The sequence below is a fragment of the Xyrauchen texanus genome, chromosome 29 (assembly GCF_025860055.1).
Source record: "Xyrauchen texanus isolate HMW12.3.18 chromosome 29, RBS_HiC_50CHRs, whole genome shotgun sequence".
Taxonomy (NCBI): Eukaryota; Metazoa; Chordata; class Actinopteri; order Cypriniformes; family Catostomidae; genus Xyrauchen; species Xyrauchen texanus.
This window is the reverse complement of record NC_068304.1, coordinates 21,984,105-22,002,330: the sequence shown is the minus strand read 5'-3', so window position 1 is coordinate 22,002,330 and position 18,226 is coordinate 21,984,105. Positions and strand designations below refer to the sequence as shown.

Sequence of the window (18,226 nt, the reverse complement as noted above, 5' to 3'; positions counted from 1 at the left end):
TTCAACATTGGTTACAAACAATTATATTTGTCAGAATATATATTTTTTGGCTTTTTGCCACATTTAGAGTAGAGCAGACAAAGGACAGAGAATTTTTGATACTTCCACTTTTGATACTTGATGGCATACTACCATTCTACTCAAACGATTTCTGCTATAGACACATTTGACAGAAGTAGTAAGTGTAGTATGGGTAGTGTGCATTCCGAACTCAGCCTATGAAATGGTTCCATGCAGTTGATCTACAACAATTAAATGCAACAGTGACAATCTGAAGCACTGGTGTTTGTAACTGCTCCTGAATTTCCTCTCATTGTGTTCTTATAATGTCCATGTCATTTCAGTGCTATAAGATGAATACAGAGCTACAAATGTTGTCACTAATCCAGAGGCAAATGGGACCATAAAATAACTTCCATATTGACTTGAAAGCCACTCTGATGCTAAACAACACCATACTTCAATTTATGCCAAGGTAGCAAAGTATTTGAAAAGCAATTCCATAACATACGGCAGCATGGGACTTTGAGCCAGGCTCATTAGCACGCTGAGCCTGCTCAAGGATAACATTATGGCAACAAGCATAATCTAAATTCCATGCATGCCTCATACATATTCATTCACACTGAATTTGTGCTTTCGTGGGGGAAAGGGAGTAAGAAGGAATGGTTTGGTTATTGTTTGTGAAAGTTCTTTGATCTAGTCTCCAGCATTTACGTCCCCTAAAAGGCCAGTAAACAGCCCACAGTACATGACAACTGTATACAGCCAGTGGATGAGGGGAAAACTGAAGCCCTACCAACTAACCTAATCATCATCAGCGAAATTCCAATGAGCCCTTAATTAAATTACTTCTGAGCATAGCGGCATTATACCATAGCAGGTTCCAGAAAACTGAAAAATATTCTTTCTATATTACAGCAAATTTATGTTCTGAAAAGAACATTTAGTTCTTTTAGTTTAAGACTCATGATGCTCTACATTTGACAGTACATCTCTTACTGTTATAATTCTACCCTCTTTAGAGTACTGTAGCTTATTATCAGTCTAAATAAAAGCAACTATGTTACATTGAATGACAGAGTTCAATGCTTTAATTACAGAAACACATAATTCAAAGCTGAAGAAAAAATGTCTACACCACTAGCGCCACCAAACGGAATTGCAAAAATAAATGTTTTCAAAATAGCTTTCTGAACCCGCCCCTCATCTGCCGTTGGCCAAATAAAGAGATAGTAACGTAGTTGGGGCGGGTCTAAGAGGGTCACTCAGAACAAACAGAGCAATTTTCAAAGCATCACTGAAACAAAGTGCTAACAGTTTCATGCAGTGGCTTATTAATAGTTGTTATTCAAGAACAAATTTGAATGATAACACATCATCTTAATGATAACACATCTTTAAGAAGTCAGCTGAAATATGCCATGCTCTTTAAGCACATCATTTATGCTTTTCTCCAAAATAACTGTCAAATAAGTGGTTACCAGGGAAACAAGGTAACCCAGGTCACATGGTGCAACCAGAAGCAGATGAAAAATGAGAGGGACTGAACACAGGATGTGTCAAATGTCCTTCATATGGCAGTGGCCAAACCCCCTCACCTCAGGTCAGTATGAAATGATGGGGGAGAACAATTCTGGCCCATCTACAGCTAAGAAAACATTATTTTCAGGAAATATCCTTCACCTCTATTTGGGACCTACAAGAGACTGTACTTACCAAGTAAGCTTGAAACAAAAACAAAGGCACAGAGGTTAACTTCCCTTGTCAATGAATAAAACATCAATAAATACACATGAACAAAGCAATTTCGGTATAGTTAGTATAGGATGTGACACATAAACTTTTAATTCTGTAAAACCACAACCATTTAGGTAGCTTAAGGTTAACACAAATCTTCTGTAATATGATGTGAAAATGAGTAAAACAGGATATTCAGTAATAATAATAATAATAATAATAATACAAAATAGGACAGGACTTGATTGTTGATTGTAAAAAGTGGGGATTCCATACCAGAATATATCCAGACATTAATGTGCATTTGCTTAACAATGTCTTAATGGTTCTGTAAGTGATTTTTTTTAATGAAATGACACAGAAAATGTCCCTTCAGTGATAGCTGACAAATTACTTGTCAGCTATCACTGAAATAGGTGCCATAAAATGTCACATCTGTCTCTGTAAAAGCCAGAGTCTCTGTAAATAATGAGGTTAAAATGATCTGTGGGCTTTCATGAAAAACATACTGTGCACATAGCACAACGATGCTTGAATTTGTAGACATATACACCAATCAGCCACAACATTAAAACCACCCGCCTATATTGTGTTGGTCTCCCCCGTGCCGCCAAAACAGCGGCAATTATACACAACACTTCTCACCACAATTATACAGAGCGGTTATCTGAGTTACCGTAGACTTTGTCAGTTCGAACCAGTCTGGCCATTCTCTGTTGAACTCTCTCATCAACAAGGCGTTTCCCTCACTGGATGTTTTTTGTTTTTGGCACCATTCGGAGTAAATTCTACATTAACTCAGATAACCGTTCTGTGCAATTGTGATGCACGTGTGATATGAGCGTGAAGCGATCGTCTGTGTTCCGCAACTACTTTATAATAACGTATAACATGCGAGTAAGTGCAGCCGGTGGACTTTCTGGTACCCCCAAGGGAAAGATGGTGCCCCCCTAGGGAGTTGGTGCCCAACGCAGACTGCGAAGCATGCGTGTAGGGAGTGGCAGTACTACATACGGAGAAAGCCAAAATTCTTGCGAAGAGCAATTAAACGAATCAAGAAACTGTAGTGACAAGCATGTTTATCAACGCAGCCAAATAAATTTGTTAATGGGGGTACGCATGTTTCGTCACCCACATCACCTCAGTTGTGCCGCTTGCGCGCTCTCTCTTAAACACACACAAGGAGATATAGAAGCCACACATATCAAGGACAGTAAAGATAGTTAAAATGAAATTTGAGGAGCTATGGTAAAAATGGTTTTCTTATGTTTTATCTATCAAAATGACTTACATCATTTGAAATGATCTGTCAGTGTTTAAAGGTTGAAGTGGAAATTAAACATTTTAAATAAGATAGAAATTAACCCAGCAACAATTCTGGGACTACGCAACCTGTATAAACGAGTAGTCATGCAAGTCCTATGTATGAATGTATTTAGTAAACGTTTCTACATTAAAATGTGATATATTACAATTTCATTACATTGCTACAATAACAATAGACCATTTCAAAAGTTTATGGGATCTGGCTCTCATTTTTCTTTCCCCTCTACTTAAGAATTCCCACTCACTGTGGATGGAATTTTATTACTGTGAATTATTAAAAGAAATTCTGTTACACAGTCCTCCAACTTTCACAACTGTCCATTACTGCCAGAGCGGTTACCACATGCAGTTGTCCAATCCTTTCAACATACAGTGTCACACAAATTGTTTGGTTTATAGCTTGACATGTAGAAGTATTTTGAGGCCCTGTGGACCAAGCCTAACACCATGTCTTATCCCTCAATCTAATCCTGTCAATCTCTGCAGATACAGAAAATCACAGGTAAACTTCTGTAAAGGAGCCCCCAGTCTACTCTATAATGCTGCCAAAATCCCTTCCTGTATGTCAAATTCTTGTTTGCCTTGTGACAGCCTCATTAATATCAACTCTGGCATCAAAGGAAGGCTTCAGGGTGCATAGCACAGCTAACCTGATCAAAAGACGATAGTTCCCAACTCAGCATCATAATGAATATCTGCATTTCCATTTTAAACAATAGCAGCTCTAACAATAAGTATATTTTACATCACCTGACAATTCAGTTAACTCTAGATCATGAAACATTTACAGTACACATAACACAACAGCGCTTGAAGTAGACATATAGATGTACTGCATAATTTCAAAATCGACTACTCAGTGAGTTACCTATAGTCGACTAATTGGTCTTAAGAAAGCCCTGTATAATTTGGCAGATTTTAAGTTTACCTGACCTCAATTGGACACGTTTCTTCTTTAGACCTGTTCTTGCTTCTACATCTAGATGATTGCAAAGAAATGAAAAGGTTCAATGGTCTTTAGACACTTTTATAAAAATGTAACTATTTTTAACTTGAAAAATGTAATATACATACAGTATATATATATATATATATATATATATATATATATATATATATATATATATATAAACTCAGTAAGCTCTCACTTTCAACTGCTTTTATTTTCAGCAAATTTAACATGTGTAAATATTTGTATGAACATAAAAAGCTTCAACAACTAGGACATAAACTGAACAAGTTTCACAGATATGTGACTAACAGAAATGGAATAATGTGTCCCTGATCAAAAGGAATTCTGGTGTGACCACCAGCTGCATTAAGTACTGCAGTGCATCTCCTCCTCATGGACTGCACCAGATTTGCCAGGTCTTGCTGTGAGATGTTACCCCACTCTTCCACCAAGGCACTTGCAAGTTCCCGGACATTTCTGGGGGTAATGGACCTAGTCCTCACACTCCGATCAAACAGGTTCCAGATGTGCTCAATGGGATTGAGATCCGGGCTCTTCGCTGGCCATGGCAGAACACTGACATTCCTGTCTTGCAGGAAATCACGCACAGAACGAGCATTATGGCTGGTGGCATTGTCATGCTGGAGGGTCATGTCAGGATGAGCCTGCAGGAAGGGTAACATCACCCCTGGTGAGACAAAACCACGACTCGTCAATGAAGAGCACTTTTTGCCAGTCCTGTCTGGTCCAGCAAAGGTGGGTTTGTGCCCATAGGCGACATTATTGCCGGTAATATCTGGTAAGGACCTGCCTTAAAACAGGCCTACAAGCCCTCTGTCTAGCCTCTCTCAGACTATTGCGGACAGCCTGATCACTGATGGAGGGATTGTGCATTCCAGGTGTAACTCATGCAGTTGTTGTTTCTATCCTGTACCTGTACCGCAGGTGTGATATTCGGATATACCAATCCTGTGCAGGTGTTGTTACATGTGGTCTGCCACTGCGAGGACGATCAGCTGTCCTTCCTGTCTCCCTGTAGCACTGTCTCAGGCATCTCACAGTATGGACATTGCAATTTATTGCCCTGACCACATCTGCAGTCCTCATGCCTCCACGCAGCATGCCTAAGGCATGTTCACACAGATGAGCAGGGTCCCTGGGCATCTTTCTTTTGGTGTATTTCAGAGTCAGTAGAAAGGTCTCTTTAGTGTCCTAAGTTTTTATAACCATGACCTCAGTTCCCTACCATCTGTGAGCTGCTAGTGTCTTAACGATCGTTCCACAGGTGCATGTTCATTAATTGTTTATGGTATAAAGATCTATATTGATAACTTGGACCGAATAATAAAGAAAAGCAGCCAATAAGTGCCCAACATAGATGGGAACTCCTTCAATACTGTTTAAAAAGCATCCCAGTGTGATACCTCAAGAAGAGTACATGTCTACATATTCTAGGCAAAGGGTGAATACTGTGAAGATGATAAAATATAACACAGTTTTGATTCATTTTGGATTTTGTTTAGTCACAACATAATTCCCATAATAATTATAAGTGTGTAAATTAAGAGTGTGTTTCAAAACCTGTAGTGTATGTATACATAAAAAAGTTTTTTTATTAATGTCATGACAATACATTGTGATCAGTTGAATGCCACTTTGGTGAATAAAAGTACCAATTTCTTTCCATAATAGCAAAATAATATACATTATTCCAAACTTTTGGCTTTTAAACTTTTTAATTGTAACTATATACTGTACTGATATATATATATATATATATATATATGAAAGGCTTGTGGTGGGATGCTAAAAAAACAGCATAAGCAACACAAATGCCAACAATGTTTTCTGCGCGTGTAAGGCTGTGGCAGTTCTTTTAAGAGGGTTGAATAAATACTTTTTAGCGAGAGTTGTACCATACAAACTGTCTAACAGCTAAAGCATTAATGCTAATTAAAGCACCGTTGCTTGAAACACCAAAACTAAAAATATAGACATTTCAAGAATGTAAACGATAACAAAGAAAGGATTTCTTTTTTGTGTCCCTAATTTGTAAATTGTTTTGGATAAAAGCGTCTGCTAAATGACTACATATGATAGTAAATGACTTGCGCAGCTTCATTCATTATAATGGGAGCAATCTATAGTCTACCTCTCAAACTTACAATTAGTTGGCATACATTTAGTTCACATACCATAGATAAGATGTGCGCTACAGTTGTTAGTACTGAACGTATCCAGTCATCTCGCTTCACTGCAGCGGTTTTGTGTTCATTTGCGGTTGCTTTTTCAGAGATCTAAACACTTCAATTTCCATTAGTTCCAGGCAACCAAAGAGCTTCCAGCAACTAAACAACATGGTCAGCATTTTTATAATGACATTTAATGACAATTGTTTTAACGTTAGTAACGTTAATCATGTTGAAGTCACTATGAAATGCTGTTGTTTTGAATGTGTATGACAGCCAGCAGGAAATGTTCAAGGAACAAAGACGTCACTACCATTAAACCGATGAATAGTCCTTGAATGAGATATATAAGAATAAATCTAACTAAATATATGAATCAACTAGATTGTTGAACGAGTAGTCAAGTAGTTGACCATCGTAACCTTACCTAGAGATAAAGCTGAACTGCACTACCATTATGTGGGGAAAAAAGATGAGAAACGGTGCATTAAGAGAAGATACACTGTATTAACTAGTCATTAAACCTCTGTGTGTCATTCTTAACACTGTAAACAAAATCTTAATCCCAAATAGAAAAGAAAACTAAATAAAGGAAGTGAATTGAAGAGTGAGCTTCCTCCATTTGAAGCAAGCACAGTGTGTGAATGTCTGAACAAAGTCCAAGCAGTTGAACTGAGAAGCAGCTAATGAGAGGAGCTCATTAAAATGTTTGTGCAGGACAGGCAAAGGAAAGATGAAATGTGTTTAATGAATTCTTGCTTTTAACTGGTTTCTATCATCTTCCCCCCAGTGGAATTCTGCTTCAGTCACTTCCAGTTGCTAAATGGCCAATTAAAAACATGTTAGAAGTATTAAACTTCAGCATTACCATGGTAGTGGTGATGATGGTCCTTGCATGTTTGATTACACACACACACACACACACACACACGCATGCACGGACGCACGGACGCATGCCTTTATTATTTATTTTGTTTGTTTAATTGTATGACAGGACAGGACTTTGTGGGGTGGGATTTATACTGACACCTATTGGGGTGGTTGCAAAATCATTCAAAAGCTATTTTTTAGTAATCAAAGCAATTGTGAAATATGCTATTCACGCTCATCCATTAGTTATCTATTATTCTATAAGGAGCAAACGTGTCCAATATCAGGAGGGTTACTCAAATAAAGTAAAATAAAGAGTAGTTTTCAGCCGGTCTTGCAATCTCAAGTATCGGCCCCCATGATGTGACCCCCTCAGTGTAAAATAAAACAACTTTTATTAGGCTACTTATATGACTAGAGGATGAAGATTCCATGTGACTGCACATGATTTTAAACAAATATAGACCAGTATTTCTTATTCCTGGACCTGGGGACACATAGCACTGCACATTTTGTATGTCTTCCTTATATGGCACACCCAGTCCAGTTCAGTTCAGTTCATTAAAGTTGTGTTGGATAAGTGAGACATCCAAAAAGTGCAATGGGACCACAGAACCAGGGTTAAGAAGTACAGAAATAGATAATCTGTTAGCACATGCCCACACATGATCTATCACTGACCTGTAGCAAAGCTGATGTTTCTAAAATAAATTTTTTGTACATCCCTGGAAATACTGTGTTGAACGTTAACAATATACTGTGCTTTAGCCTTGTTCTGTTTACTCTGAAGCATGCAGAGGACAAGCGGCAAGCGCAAAACAGGATGATCTGCGAACGACAAAGCAGTTGTGAGAAGAGGTAAGATGAGTCAGCTGACAGTGGGAGCAGGTTTTCTCGTCTAAACCGGTGGCTCTAATCTTGCTCCTTTGCTCTGTTGTTCTGACAGGCTGAGACAGAAGGAGAAAGCTGTCTCATTTTATGACAAGAGTTCTCTTATATTGAGCTCATTTGTTCAGTGGGATGTCAACGATTGCAGTTGAAAGAAATTATGAGAAGTGAGGCAGAGAGAAGGAAAAAGAGAAAAGGAGTCCTTCACTGTGTTCCCAGTAGAAATATTGCAAAAACTTGCACTGAATAGAAGGAATGGGAATCAGCAAGAATTTAACGATTCTGGTTCTGTTTCTGATTTCCCTAAATGATTTTGTTTCCTTAATGATTTCATTTAAGATTATTTTAGTAACCTTGTGGAAGAAAGAATGGTCAAATTACATATTTTATTTCAAATTCCATTTGAGAATGGTATAACGGAAGCAAATCATATGACAATCACACAGTTCATGTATTTTTCTGAATAAGCTGTGGCACTGTCTATACATAAGGTGCAGTTTTAAAATCACAACCCTATTAAATAGGAAGAGTGATGATGACTTACGTGGATATTAACCTATTGGTATAGAAAGTCAGTGTATAAAAGACATCAGCCCAATGTACACCTCAAATCTTATCACCATGGCACAGTTAAAGCATCCTATTAGAGACCATATAAAATCATCTAGTCTACACATGGCACTCTAGGCACCTGGGAAATAAAACTGATTTTATTTGAGTTTCACCGTAGTTACAATTGAAGTGTGTTCCTGCACATTTTCACATCAGTAAAAATGCACATACAGTAAGCCACATTGCAAATTGATGCCTGGTGTGCATGAACATGAATATTTAATGAGCTGTATGAAAATAACACATTTACATTAATAATTAGCAGCAGCCTTTAACCTTCACCAGAGAGCACAGCATTAGATTGTGGGTAACAGCGAGGCGTGAGGGAACAGTAACACTTATGAGTACCAGTGTCTGTGTCAAACAGCTCTTTGATTTTAGTCTGGGCAATTTGATTATTTGCCCTCAGACCGGCATCAAGCTCATGGTCCTGCTAATCAACTAGAGGAAGGGTTTGAATCTCAAGAGGCAAGGCTGTAAAGGAGAGGACTGTGTAAACAGAAGCTGAAGCCCATATTACTCAGTGTGATTTCAAAGGTTCATGTCTAGAAAAGGGAAGGGTAGAGTTTGCCTGCATTTATGAATGTTTCATTACATAAAGGAAATATACTGACAATATTTTATTGATATCCTGAGTATTTTACAAATGCCAATATATCCTAGATCCTTAACATTCTGATCTCTTAGAGCCAGAGGTTTTTTAACCACAGTTCCAAAGGTATTGCAGGGGGTATGTGGACTGATACAAAAAAACATACAGTAATTTCTTAAAAACAATATATATATATATATAGATATATTTTATTTCTAATTGTGGTTTTGTTCTACAGTTGTTTTTTTCTATGTGTTTTTTAAATATTTGTTGTCAAAAGAAACCTCTTCTATACAGCATAACACAATCATTTTGTTGGCTAGTACAAACTTGGTTAGGGTTTTTCTAAAATCCCTAAACCAAGACCCAAATTTTATAACTCATCCAAAAGTTTTCAAGCTTCATTCACCAAACAGACTTGCAAACACGTAACTCAATGCAAATCTGCAATAATGCACTAATTACAACCTTTTTGGTCAATTTCTAGATGTAATTGTATCTTGATGTTAAATTGATGTTATCAACAAAAGTTATTGTACAATAAAATCTAGCATCGTGGGTCCCTGAGTTGGCTGAGAGTCTAAGTGAGGGTCCTGGAAAAGATGACTCCTGTTTTAAGCGGATGGCAGGGACTCAGTCCCAATATACTCAGCAATAATACTACTGTTAGTTTATCTGTGCAAGAAAGACAGCATGTGGTTTTGCTTGTGCCCCATATATTGGATGGCATTGCTGCTGTTAGGCAAACACTTTGCAGTACATATCACATTACCACTACTGCACCCCCCCCCCCCACACACACCCACCCGATCTATCAATGCAGTGGTATTGTATGGAGATCATTTACTTGCTTTGTGGTGGGAGCTGTAAAAATCACTATGAGGTTGACATTTTTGCTGGTGTGTTTCTATTTTTACTTTGTTGAATCTATTAGTTTGTAACAGAATAAACAAATGCATTGCATATAAATCATCCCACATCTCTCTCTCATTTCCTTTTTCTTTAAAACATACATCTATGGAGTCAAAATTAGACTGAATACTGCATTTTGCACATAACATCTCTGAACATGTAAAATCACAAGCAGAGCATTGCTACATTTGCAAGTGAACAGAATACACAGCAGAATCTCAGGTGTGGCAAAAAGAATGAAGAGAAATGGAACAAGAAAAAGTGAAATTCTAATAGAAAGTTATGCACTTCCAACAGATTGTGGCTTTAGTAAGAAAGAGTGGTTGGGACATAAATGCAATTGTAGTGCAAACGGGGTGGTGAACAGTCACAGGATGTAAAAAAATTGCTTTCAATCAATAAAGCTTTGTTTGCATTCTGCCAGCTGCATTAAAACAGAAGTGTTTGTCTACAAAAGTGGTTCTCAACTGCTTTTATTTTCCTTCAGGACCCAGATTTCACAACAATTGACATTAAGTGCAACCAGCACAGTACCAAAATTGTTTCCCATACAAGGAAAAAAGTCCTTAAAATCAAACATTAAGAATGTATTAATATTACTATGAACTGCATAAAATGCACAACAACATGGCAAATTATTAACTGATTATTAACATTATTATTATTTCTAACATGTGCAAATTATTATATGAATTGCAAATTTTACATTTTGTGAATGCATAAATATCAGCCTAACATATGCAACAATGGGCTATGTATTGGATTAGTATTTGCAATATCACCATTACAGTTGTGTGGCAAAATACTGTAGATTTGACAAGATGCCAAGCTTGTAACTTCAACAACAAAAGACATGGGAAGCATATTCTCTTCCCTTTTAAAAGTCGATGAAACTATTAATTTGCTACTGTAACTTTGCTGGATTATATAGTTTCTAGAATTGTATTATTTGCATTTACCATTGTTTTTTTAGCCTGCTGTCAGACACTCTTACAGAACAAACAGTCGCAAACCCACAAGTTGAGAACCACTGGACTTTAAGATGGCCTTGCATCCCAAAAATCATCGTCATGAAGTACGTGAGTGGGCAGATACACAAACACACAGAAAACAAAACAATCACTAACAACTGTATCCTAATCGGCAATACATTTTTAAGGGGTTAACTCTGTTTGTGTCAGTCCAGATATTATACAACTCATGCTCAGCCAGGTATTTAAGAACTCTAACCTGTGGTAATAACAAGGACCTCAATAACATCAATTACATTCCCCAATGTGCCGGGTGAGGAGAGTGAAATACAAAGAGAGGGGAGGAAGACATTCAAAGAATGATCCAAGACAAGCAGGAGGAAAAAGAGAGACAGTGTTTTATGTCTCCTATAAATCTGATTACACACTCAGTTATAAATGGAAGGGAAGAGAGAGGAACATACTGTATTTGTGATGGCCACAGCTCAGAAATCTGCAGTGCTGTCTAACAGAGCACTAGCTTGATAATGAGAAGAAAACCACAAACAGAATATGCAAGCCAAGCTTTGAAACACGGGTTATATTTAGATGAGTAGAGAGAGACTGCTATGCGAACACATAAAATGCACACACACACTTCTCAACTGTCATCACATCTATCCTCATCTGAGGAGGGATTTACTGTGCTATGCTGACAGATAATGGATTTGTTTATAGACCTCTAATAACACAATCAAATTGGAACCATGATCGGATAGAGGATCATTAACCAAGGGGCAATGTTTCAATGGAAAATAGAAATTTATGAGACTTTGTAAAAGTAAAAAAAAATCAGATTCCATGTAATTGGACCTGGTGTTAACAGATATTTAGAACTATAACCAGAGATACCTCGAGTGAAGAAAAATCACAAATGCCAAAAATCTCTTTAATATTGCAATTGTTTTTCCTAAACAGCAAGGAGATAAGTCTCCTCCTTCTCCTTCACAAAATCTGCTGTCTCTTGTCCTGCCAAAACCGTACTTAGCTTAGATTTGCTAAAATAGTCTGAAATTAAAGAGAATTCAATATAAAATCAAACATTTCTCATCAAAATCTCCCAAGAAAATAGTATCTGGGCTATGCTATTCACATTCATTTTATCATATGCAAACAGATGTCTCATTTGTTTCTATTTTCATTTTTCCTAAGGACTTTCAGGAGAAACATGTAAGAGAGTCTGTAAGAAGTCTTGCAAGTTTCCAGCAATCAAAAAGCAATCAAAGCCATTAAATGTTTCTCAGGGTGCACCTGCATTAAAGAGACACACACACACTGTTAGGCACACTAACCTTCTTGGTGAAGTCCATGGCTTTGAGAATTGCCAGGTTGAGTGTCTCCAGCGAGGCCAGCACACCTTCATATTCCCCCATGTGGTTGGCAAAGTAGTCTGATTAACACAGGAGAGGTGAATCAGGACAGTATGAAGTACTTGACACAAACTCACAAACAATGAGATGAAAATGCAAGGTTTGACTTTATAGACAAATAAGCTGGGTATCAGTTCTTAAAACCTACTTTACCTTGACTCTCTCTCTACAGACCTAAACAGGATCATGACCTTTACGTTTGATAACCTGTAGGCCTTACATATTGTCATTGCAAAATAACTAGTGGTCAACTCTGCTGTGCCAAACTGACAGGGGTCTTTAAAGGCTGATGCAAATATCTAGAGAGAAAGATGGCTGATAAAATGGCAATAAATTACACTATATTTAAATGAACAATTATGTTACATAATATTTACAAATAAATAAAACACTGACACTCGGTGGAATGACTACTGGTTAATTGGCCATTCAGGCAAAGGGCAGTACTGATCATATAAAAATGGCCAAATATTGTCTGATTAATTGCCCTGCTCATACATCTCTCACAATTTGTAACATGGATTTCCATGCAACTGTTTGTACACAAAACTCCATTCTTTCACACTATCGCATGCACACAGCTTTTTTGTAATACTCACCACATAGTTCCTTGGTGTCAACATTACTAACACATCACAGGAAACGGGCAGTGTACAGAGATAGAACAGAAGAGGCAGGAGAAGAAAGGGATAAGCAACAGAGGGAAAATTACAGCATGCACAAATCACATCTATCTTACAGCACTGATATGGGCATGCAGAACTAAACCCACTAAACTACATTTTCATTGATCCTCAGCATAAACCTTAAGCATATGATCTTTGAAATCACAAACACATTAGAAAACCCAGAGTAACTGAAGTAACCTGCTTCATCAAAATGAATAAATCACAAAAGACAATCCATTTGACACTGATCTGGATTGATGAATGAAAACAACAGATTACTGTGGACCGGACTGGGCAGTTAAATAAATGAGATATAAAAAGAGAAGAGAGACATAAAAATGAATAACACCATTATAAGGACAAATCAATTAGCCTACCAACAAAAGAGCATAAGGCAGTTGTACTATTCCAGCAATAATAATACAAAATAAAAATGATTTGTTCTTGACAATTTTTTTGCATGATCAAATAAGTTAGAAGTCCTGATGCTTTAAGAGATAAAAAACTTATCTCATAGTCAATCTTATATTTTGAAGATATTAAGGACATTTAAGGGTTATTTGAGGATATTAAAGACATATTAATATCAAATAATATGCAAGTTTCTAATCATGCTAATATCTCTCACATTGTAAGGCTGAAGTGAGCAATTTTTTTGGATAACGTTAAATGCTTTGTCTTATCACGGCAACATTAGGCGAGTGGTGTGAGTTTGGGGTGGGATTAAATGGTTATCCAGCTAATGGGAGATGTGGCAATGCTCAGTAAACCGGTTAGAATATAGTCAATATTGACATACTAAATTACACGTCACCTCTAAATATGACTAGTCCCACATTACATAATTGAAATGATAAATCTTACATGTGAATGTTATTATGCGTGAATGACAGAGCATAACACAGAGAACAGGATAAAATGGGGGATGAGAGAAAGGACAGCAGGTACAAGGAATGAGAGCTTCAGAAGAGAGTTTTGTACTGCCTCCTGCAGCCCTTTCCAAGGATTCTTTCATCCTAGCCTCTCTCCATCTCTTGCTCTTGCATTTTTCATCTGTCTGCTCTCAGCTCATTATACCCCCCCCCCCCCACTCCCCTCCCCACCACCAGCTAAAATAGAAATGTCATCAGCAAAGGAAAGCACAAAAAAAGATCATCAAAAATATATATGACATTTACAGGTGCTGGGTGGTAACTGAGAGTGAACATGGCTGACAAACCTTTCTCATTTCAGTAGCACTGGCGCTCTTGATGCCTGGCCAGTCTTATGAAAAAGATATGACCACCTTAGTGGAGGAGGGAAGCAAAAGGGAAGAAAGGGAAGTCTTTGTTGGCAGTATATCCCCCCAAGACACATTAGCACTATGCTATATAAGCTACATGGTCATCAGCTTCATCAGTCTGATTATTTCTTCTCTGTATGTTGATGAATGAGTATTAATATTTGGAAATGAGCCAAAAAACGGGGAGTGCTTTAAACGAATCAGAAGTAGGCATAGGATCCTTGGCAAAGTAATGTGAAAATAATATCTATGAATATATGCATGAGTGCATGTAGCACAAACACTGTGTCTGACAAACGATACTACATTTTGTCAGTCATCTGATCTCTATTTCTGTGATATGCCACAATGAAAATCATTAGAACCGAATCCCCACTCCTTATGTATTTTTAAACATTAAACAATGTATCAGGACCCTGCTGGAAAGACTAGCAGAGATGGTGTGAGTGTTTGAGAGCGTGCACAAATAGAGATCTCGTTCCCACACTGTTCTGATTGGCTTTGATTTTGTTAAGAAATGCAGCATCTTCGATTTCAGTGTGGACAGAAAAATGATTTGACACGGTATTCATTTAATAATTACTAATAACTTTCTGTCCACACCATGTGAAAGTGGTGTGAGATACAACATAATCATATAAAATCATTTTGATATGTAGCCTACAGAGAAATTATTTCATGTTTAATATACAGTTATGAGGAGTGCGATTTAGACCAATAGAGTGCAATTGTGCCCATCCACTTTTTCAGCCGAGTATTTTCCCCATTAATTTCTTCTATAGGGATTTCATAAAATCCTTCATAAGAGAGTTGTAAGCCATGAACCAAACCAACCAGATCTAAGGTGAATCACAACATCACAAACTTTTATTTGAAGCAAAAAAAAAGTATTTAAATTCTTAAAGAGTTTCATAATTGCATGAACTACAATCCAATGAAGCACAGTAAATGATGTAACTGAATTAATATATACATACATGATATGCAGGGTTGGGAGGATTACTTTTTAAACGTATTCCACTACAGATTACAGAATACATGATGTAAAATGTAATTTGTAACATATTCCGTTAGATTACTCAAGGTCATTAATGTATTCTAAATACTTTGGATTTCTTCTTCAGCACTGGTAGATTTATTTTCACTTGTTTTGACTATAAAAACTCTGCCAGTACAATAAGACAAAATACACATGTTAAAAATACATTCTCTGAAAAACCTAAATATCATATGCTGTGTTGTTTCTAAAACAAGATTAATCAAATTGATCTTGTTTTAAAGATTTTTTCATATTTTTACAGGAAAACAATACAAAAATTATTATCAAGAATACGATTTTTGTGGCTACCATCCCTGGAGTTCGCTAGTTCGAATCCCAGGGTGTGCTGAGTGACTCCAGCCAGGTCTCCTAAGCAACCAAATTGGCCCGGTAGGGAGGGTAGAGTCACATGGGGTAACCTCCTCGTGGTCACTATAATGTGGTTTGTTCATTCTATATATATATATATATATAGTGCTAAATATTCAGATATTAACAAATATATAAATAGTTTGATAATGTAGGAAGGATTCTATTGCACCATTCACAATACGTCATGTAAGTGGATGCTTGTTTTGCATGCTTTGTTGGGTGAGATTCTCTGATTGCTGGAGCATTTCCCCTCAGGATCATGGGTAGTGTAGTTCTTTACCAGGAATTACATTATTAAACACAATTTCTAACAAATTAATTTAAAATAATGACTAATGGCTTCAACATAACCATATAACATTGATTAACAACCTCAGAGCTCATGGTAGGTCTGTCTCAAAATGTTCACAAGTTATTGTTAAAAATAAGTTTGCAGATAAAAAAATGGATGGAAGAATGAAATACATTTTTACTTCTGGAACATGAATGTTGCACTTGATATAATTTCACAGTGGGTGGGGCTACAGGCACAATATTTGACACTGAAACCAAGTCATAGTCGTGGCTGGCAAAACTACCAACAGAACGTTTAACAGAAACATCACCTTTTATCGTTGGTCAATTAAAGAAATGAAGGACAAAATATGAGGAATTTATGTTTAATTTGAAATCCACAACATGACTGTAAATAAAAAAAAAAAAAAAAAAACAAGCACAAAAAGATGACATGCCTAAAGCTCTCAATTTTCTTCCTCCATTCGATCTTCACCCACCGCCCCCACCCACCCTTTTCCAACCCTCCCCCTTCCCATTATCCAGCCCTCTTGTCTCAGTTTTTTCCCTGCACCCATCCTTATTAGCTCTGGTGGTTCATTATTTAGAGAGAAGGCTGCGCTGGACCTGCAGAGCCTCGGCCTCATCCTAGCAGCTGCATACTTCTCCTTTTTTACATAATTCATTCTGAAATGTGATTAAAAGACAGCTCACACACTGGAGCTGCTCTGCCGCCAGAGACCAGCTCTCTCTCTTCTCTCTCTCTCTCTCTCTATCACTCTCACAAACACATATGCACGCAAACAGTAGGACAGTAGACACAAACACACACACAGTGAGAGAGAGAAAGAGAGAGAGAGAAGAGAGAGAGAGAGAGAGAGAGATCTGGCATCAGATATCTATATATGAGACAGATGTAGCCTACAGTAAGACCTATTCCACAAAAATACAGAGGAAGAGAGAATGAGAGCAAGAGTGCCACATTTCTGTTTCCATAGAAGTAAATATAAAGTTGTTCTAAAGGATCAATCCCTGTACTGTTCACCAAATTCCGTTATTATCTCTCTCTAGCCTTTGTCTCTTTACTTTCGCCTTCTCTGTATGTCAATTACCCTTTTACACTTTTCCTCAGAATTAAGGTTTTATACCTGGTTCTTGAGAAACCATTAACTATAATGAGGGATTCAATTTGGATTTTGGAGGTGGCACCTACTAAGATCTGACAATCCTGGTGCTCTATGTGAAATAAGAAATGACCCACCCCTGCATTCTCCATCATTACAGTGTTTGCAAGGCAGCACCGTATTTAAGTTCCTCAGTTAAGTTCCTTCTTCACAATATACTGCAATTAAGTCAGCTCAAACATACAGCAACATACAGATAACAAACAGCCTTTATTCAAACTTTGTTTTGCACATTGTGTCAGCCTTAGATGTGCTGTCTCTTTTTGGTTTTTATAAACTTTGGAAGAAATCTAAAAAGGAAATACAATTAAAATTCTGTCTTCATTTACTCATCCTCATGTGTTTCCAAACCTATATGACTTTTTTTCCTCCATGGAACACAAAAGGAAATAATAGGCAGAATGTTGAGTCACCATTTATGTTTATTGCATCTTTTTTCCATTCAATGAAAGGGAATGGGCACTCAGATAACATTCTGTGGTGCGTTTCCCATACAATGACGTAACTCACTGCTTAACCATTGTATGATGCATTGTTGGATAAATTAACTAGCTTGTCACAACTGTTTCCCAAAACCATAATAACTACAGTATGTCGTACATCCATCGTTCCAACCACGTTGTTTCAACAACATTAAGCTGTCGTTAATGTAGTTACGCAGGGGGTGGAGTAAAAACTTCTGTGAATATTCATTTATAAAAGCTCATTTACACGTACGCCAGAAAGCCGTTTAATATAAGAAAGCTGTTGGAGACAGGAAAGCTGCATGCACTATGCAATGCGACAATTACATTCACTGCAATAGTGGGGTTTTATTCTACAGTACATCAGGCTTCGGTGTTACACCAACGCACATGAGCACATACCACAAGTGTAGAGCTGTAGTAACAACCACACAACTGTGCAATGTCGTTTGCGAATGTTCATTGGAACTATGGTTTCGGGAA

At 37.3% G+C, this 18,226-nt stretch overlaps 1 protein-coding gene across 1 annotated transcript in view; it reads right to left on the bottom strand.

The window, feature by feature from the left end:
- The window catches only part of LOC127623219 (N-terminal EF-hand calcium-binding protein 2-like), a 107,875-nt gene that overhangs the window by 38,751 nt on the left and 50,898 nt on the right, over positions 1 to 18,226 (bottom strand). The window contains exons 4-5 of the mRNA XM_052097553.1: positions 13,061 to 13,086; positions 12,384 to 12,481 (exon numbers count right to left, since the gene is read on the bottom strand). Of these exons, the coding sequence (XP_051953513.1) occupies positions 12,384 to 12,481; positions 13,061 to 13,086 (124 nt within the window). The remainder of the gene's footprint in view (positions 1 to 12,383; positions 12,482 to 13,060; positions 13,087 to 18,226) is intronic.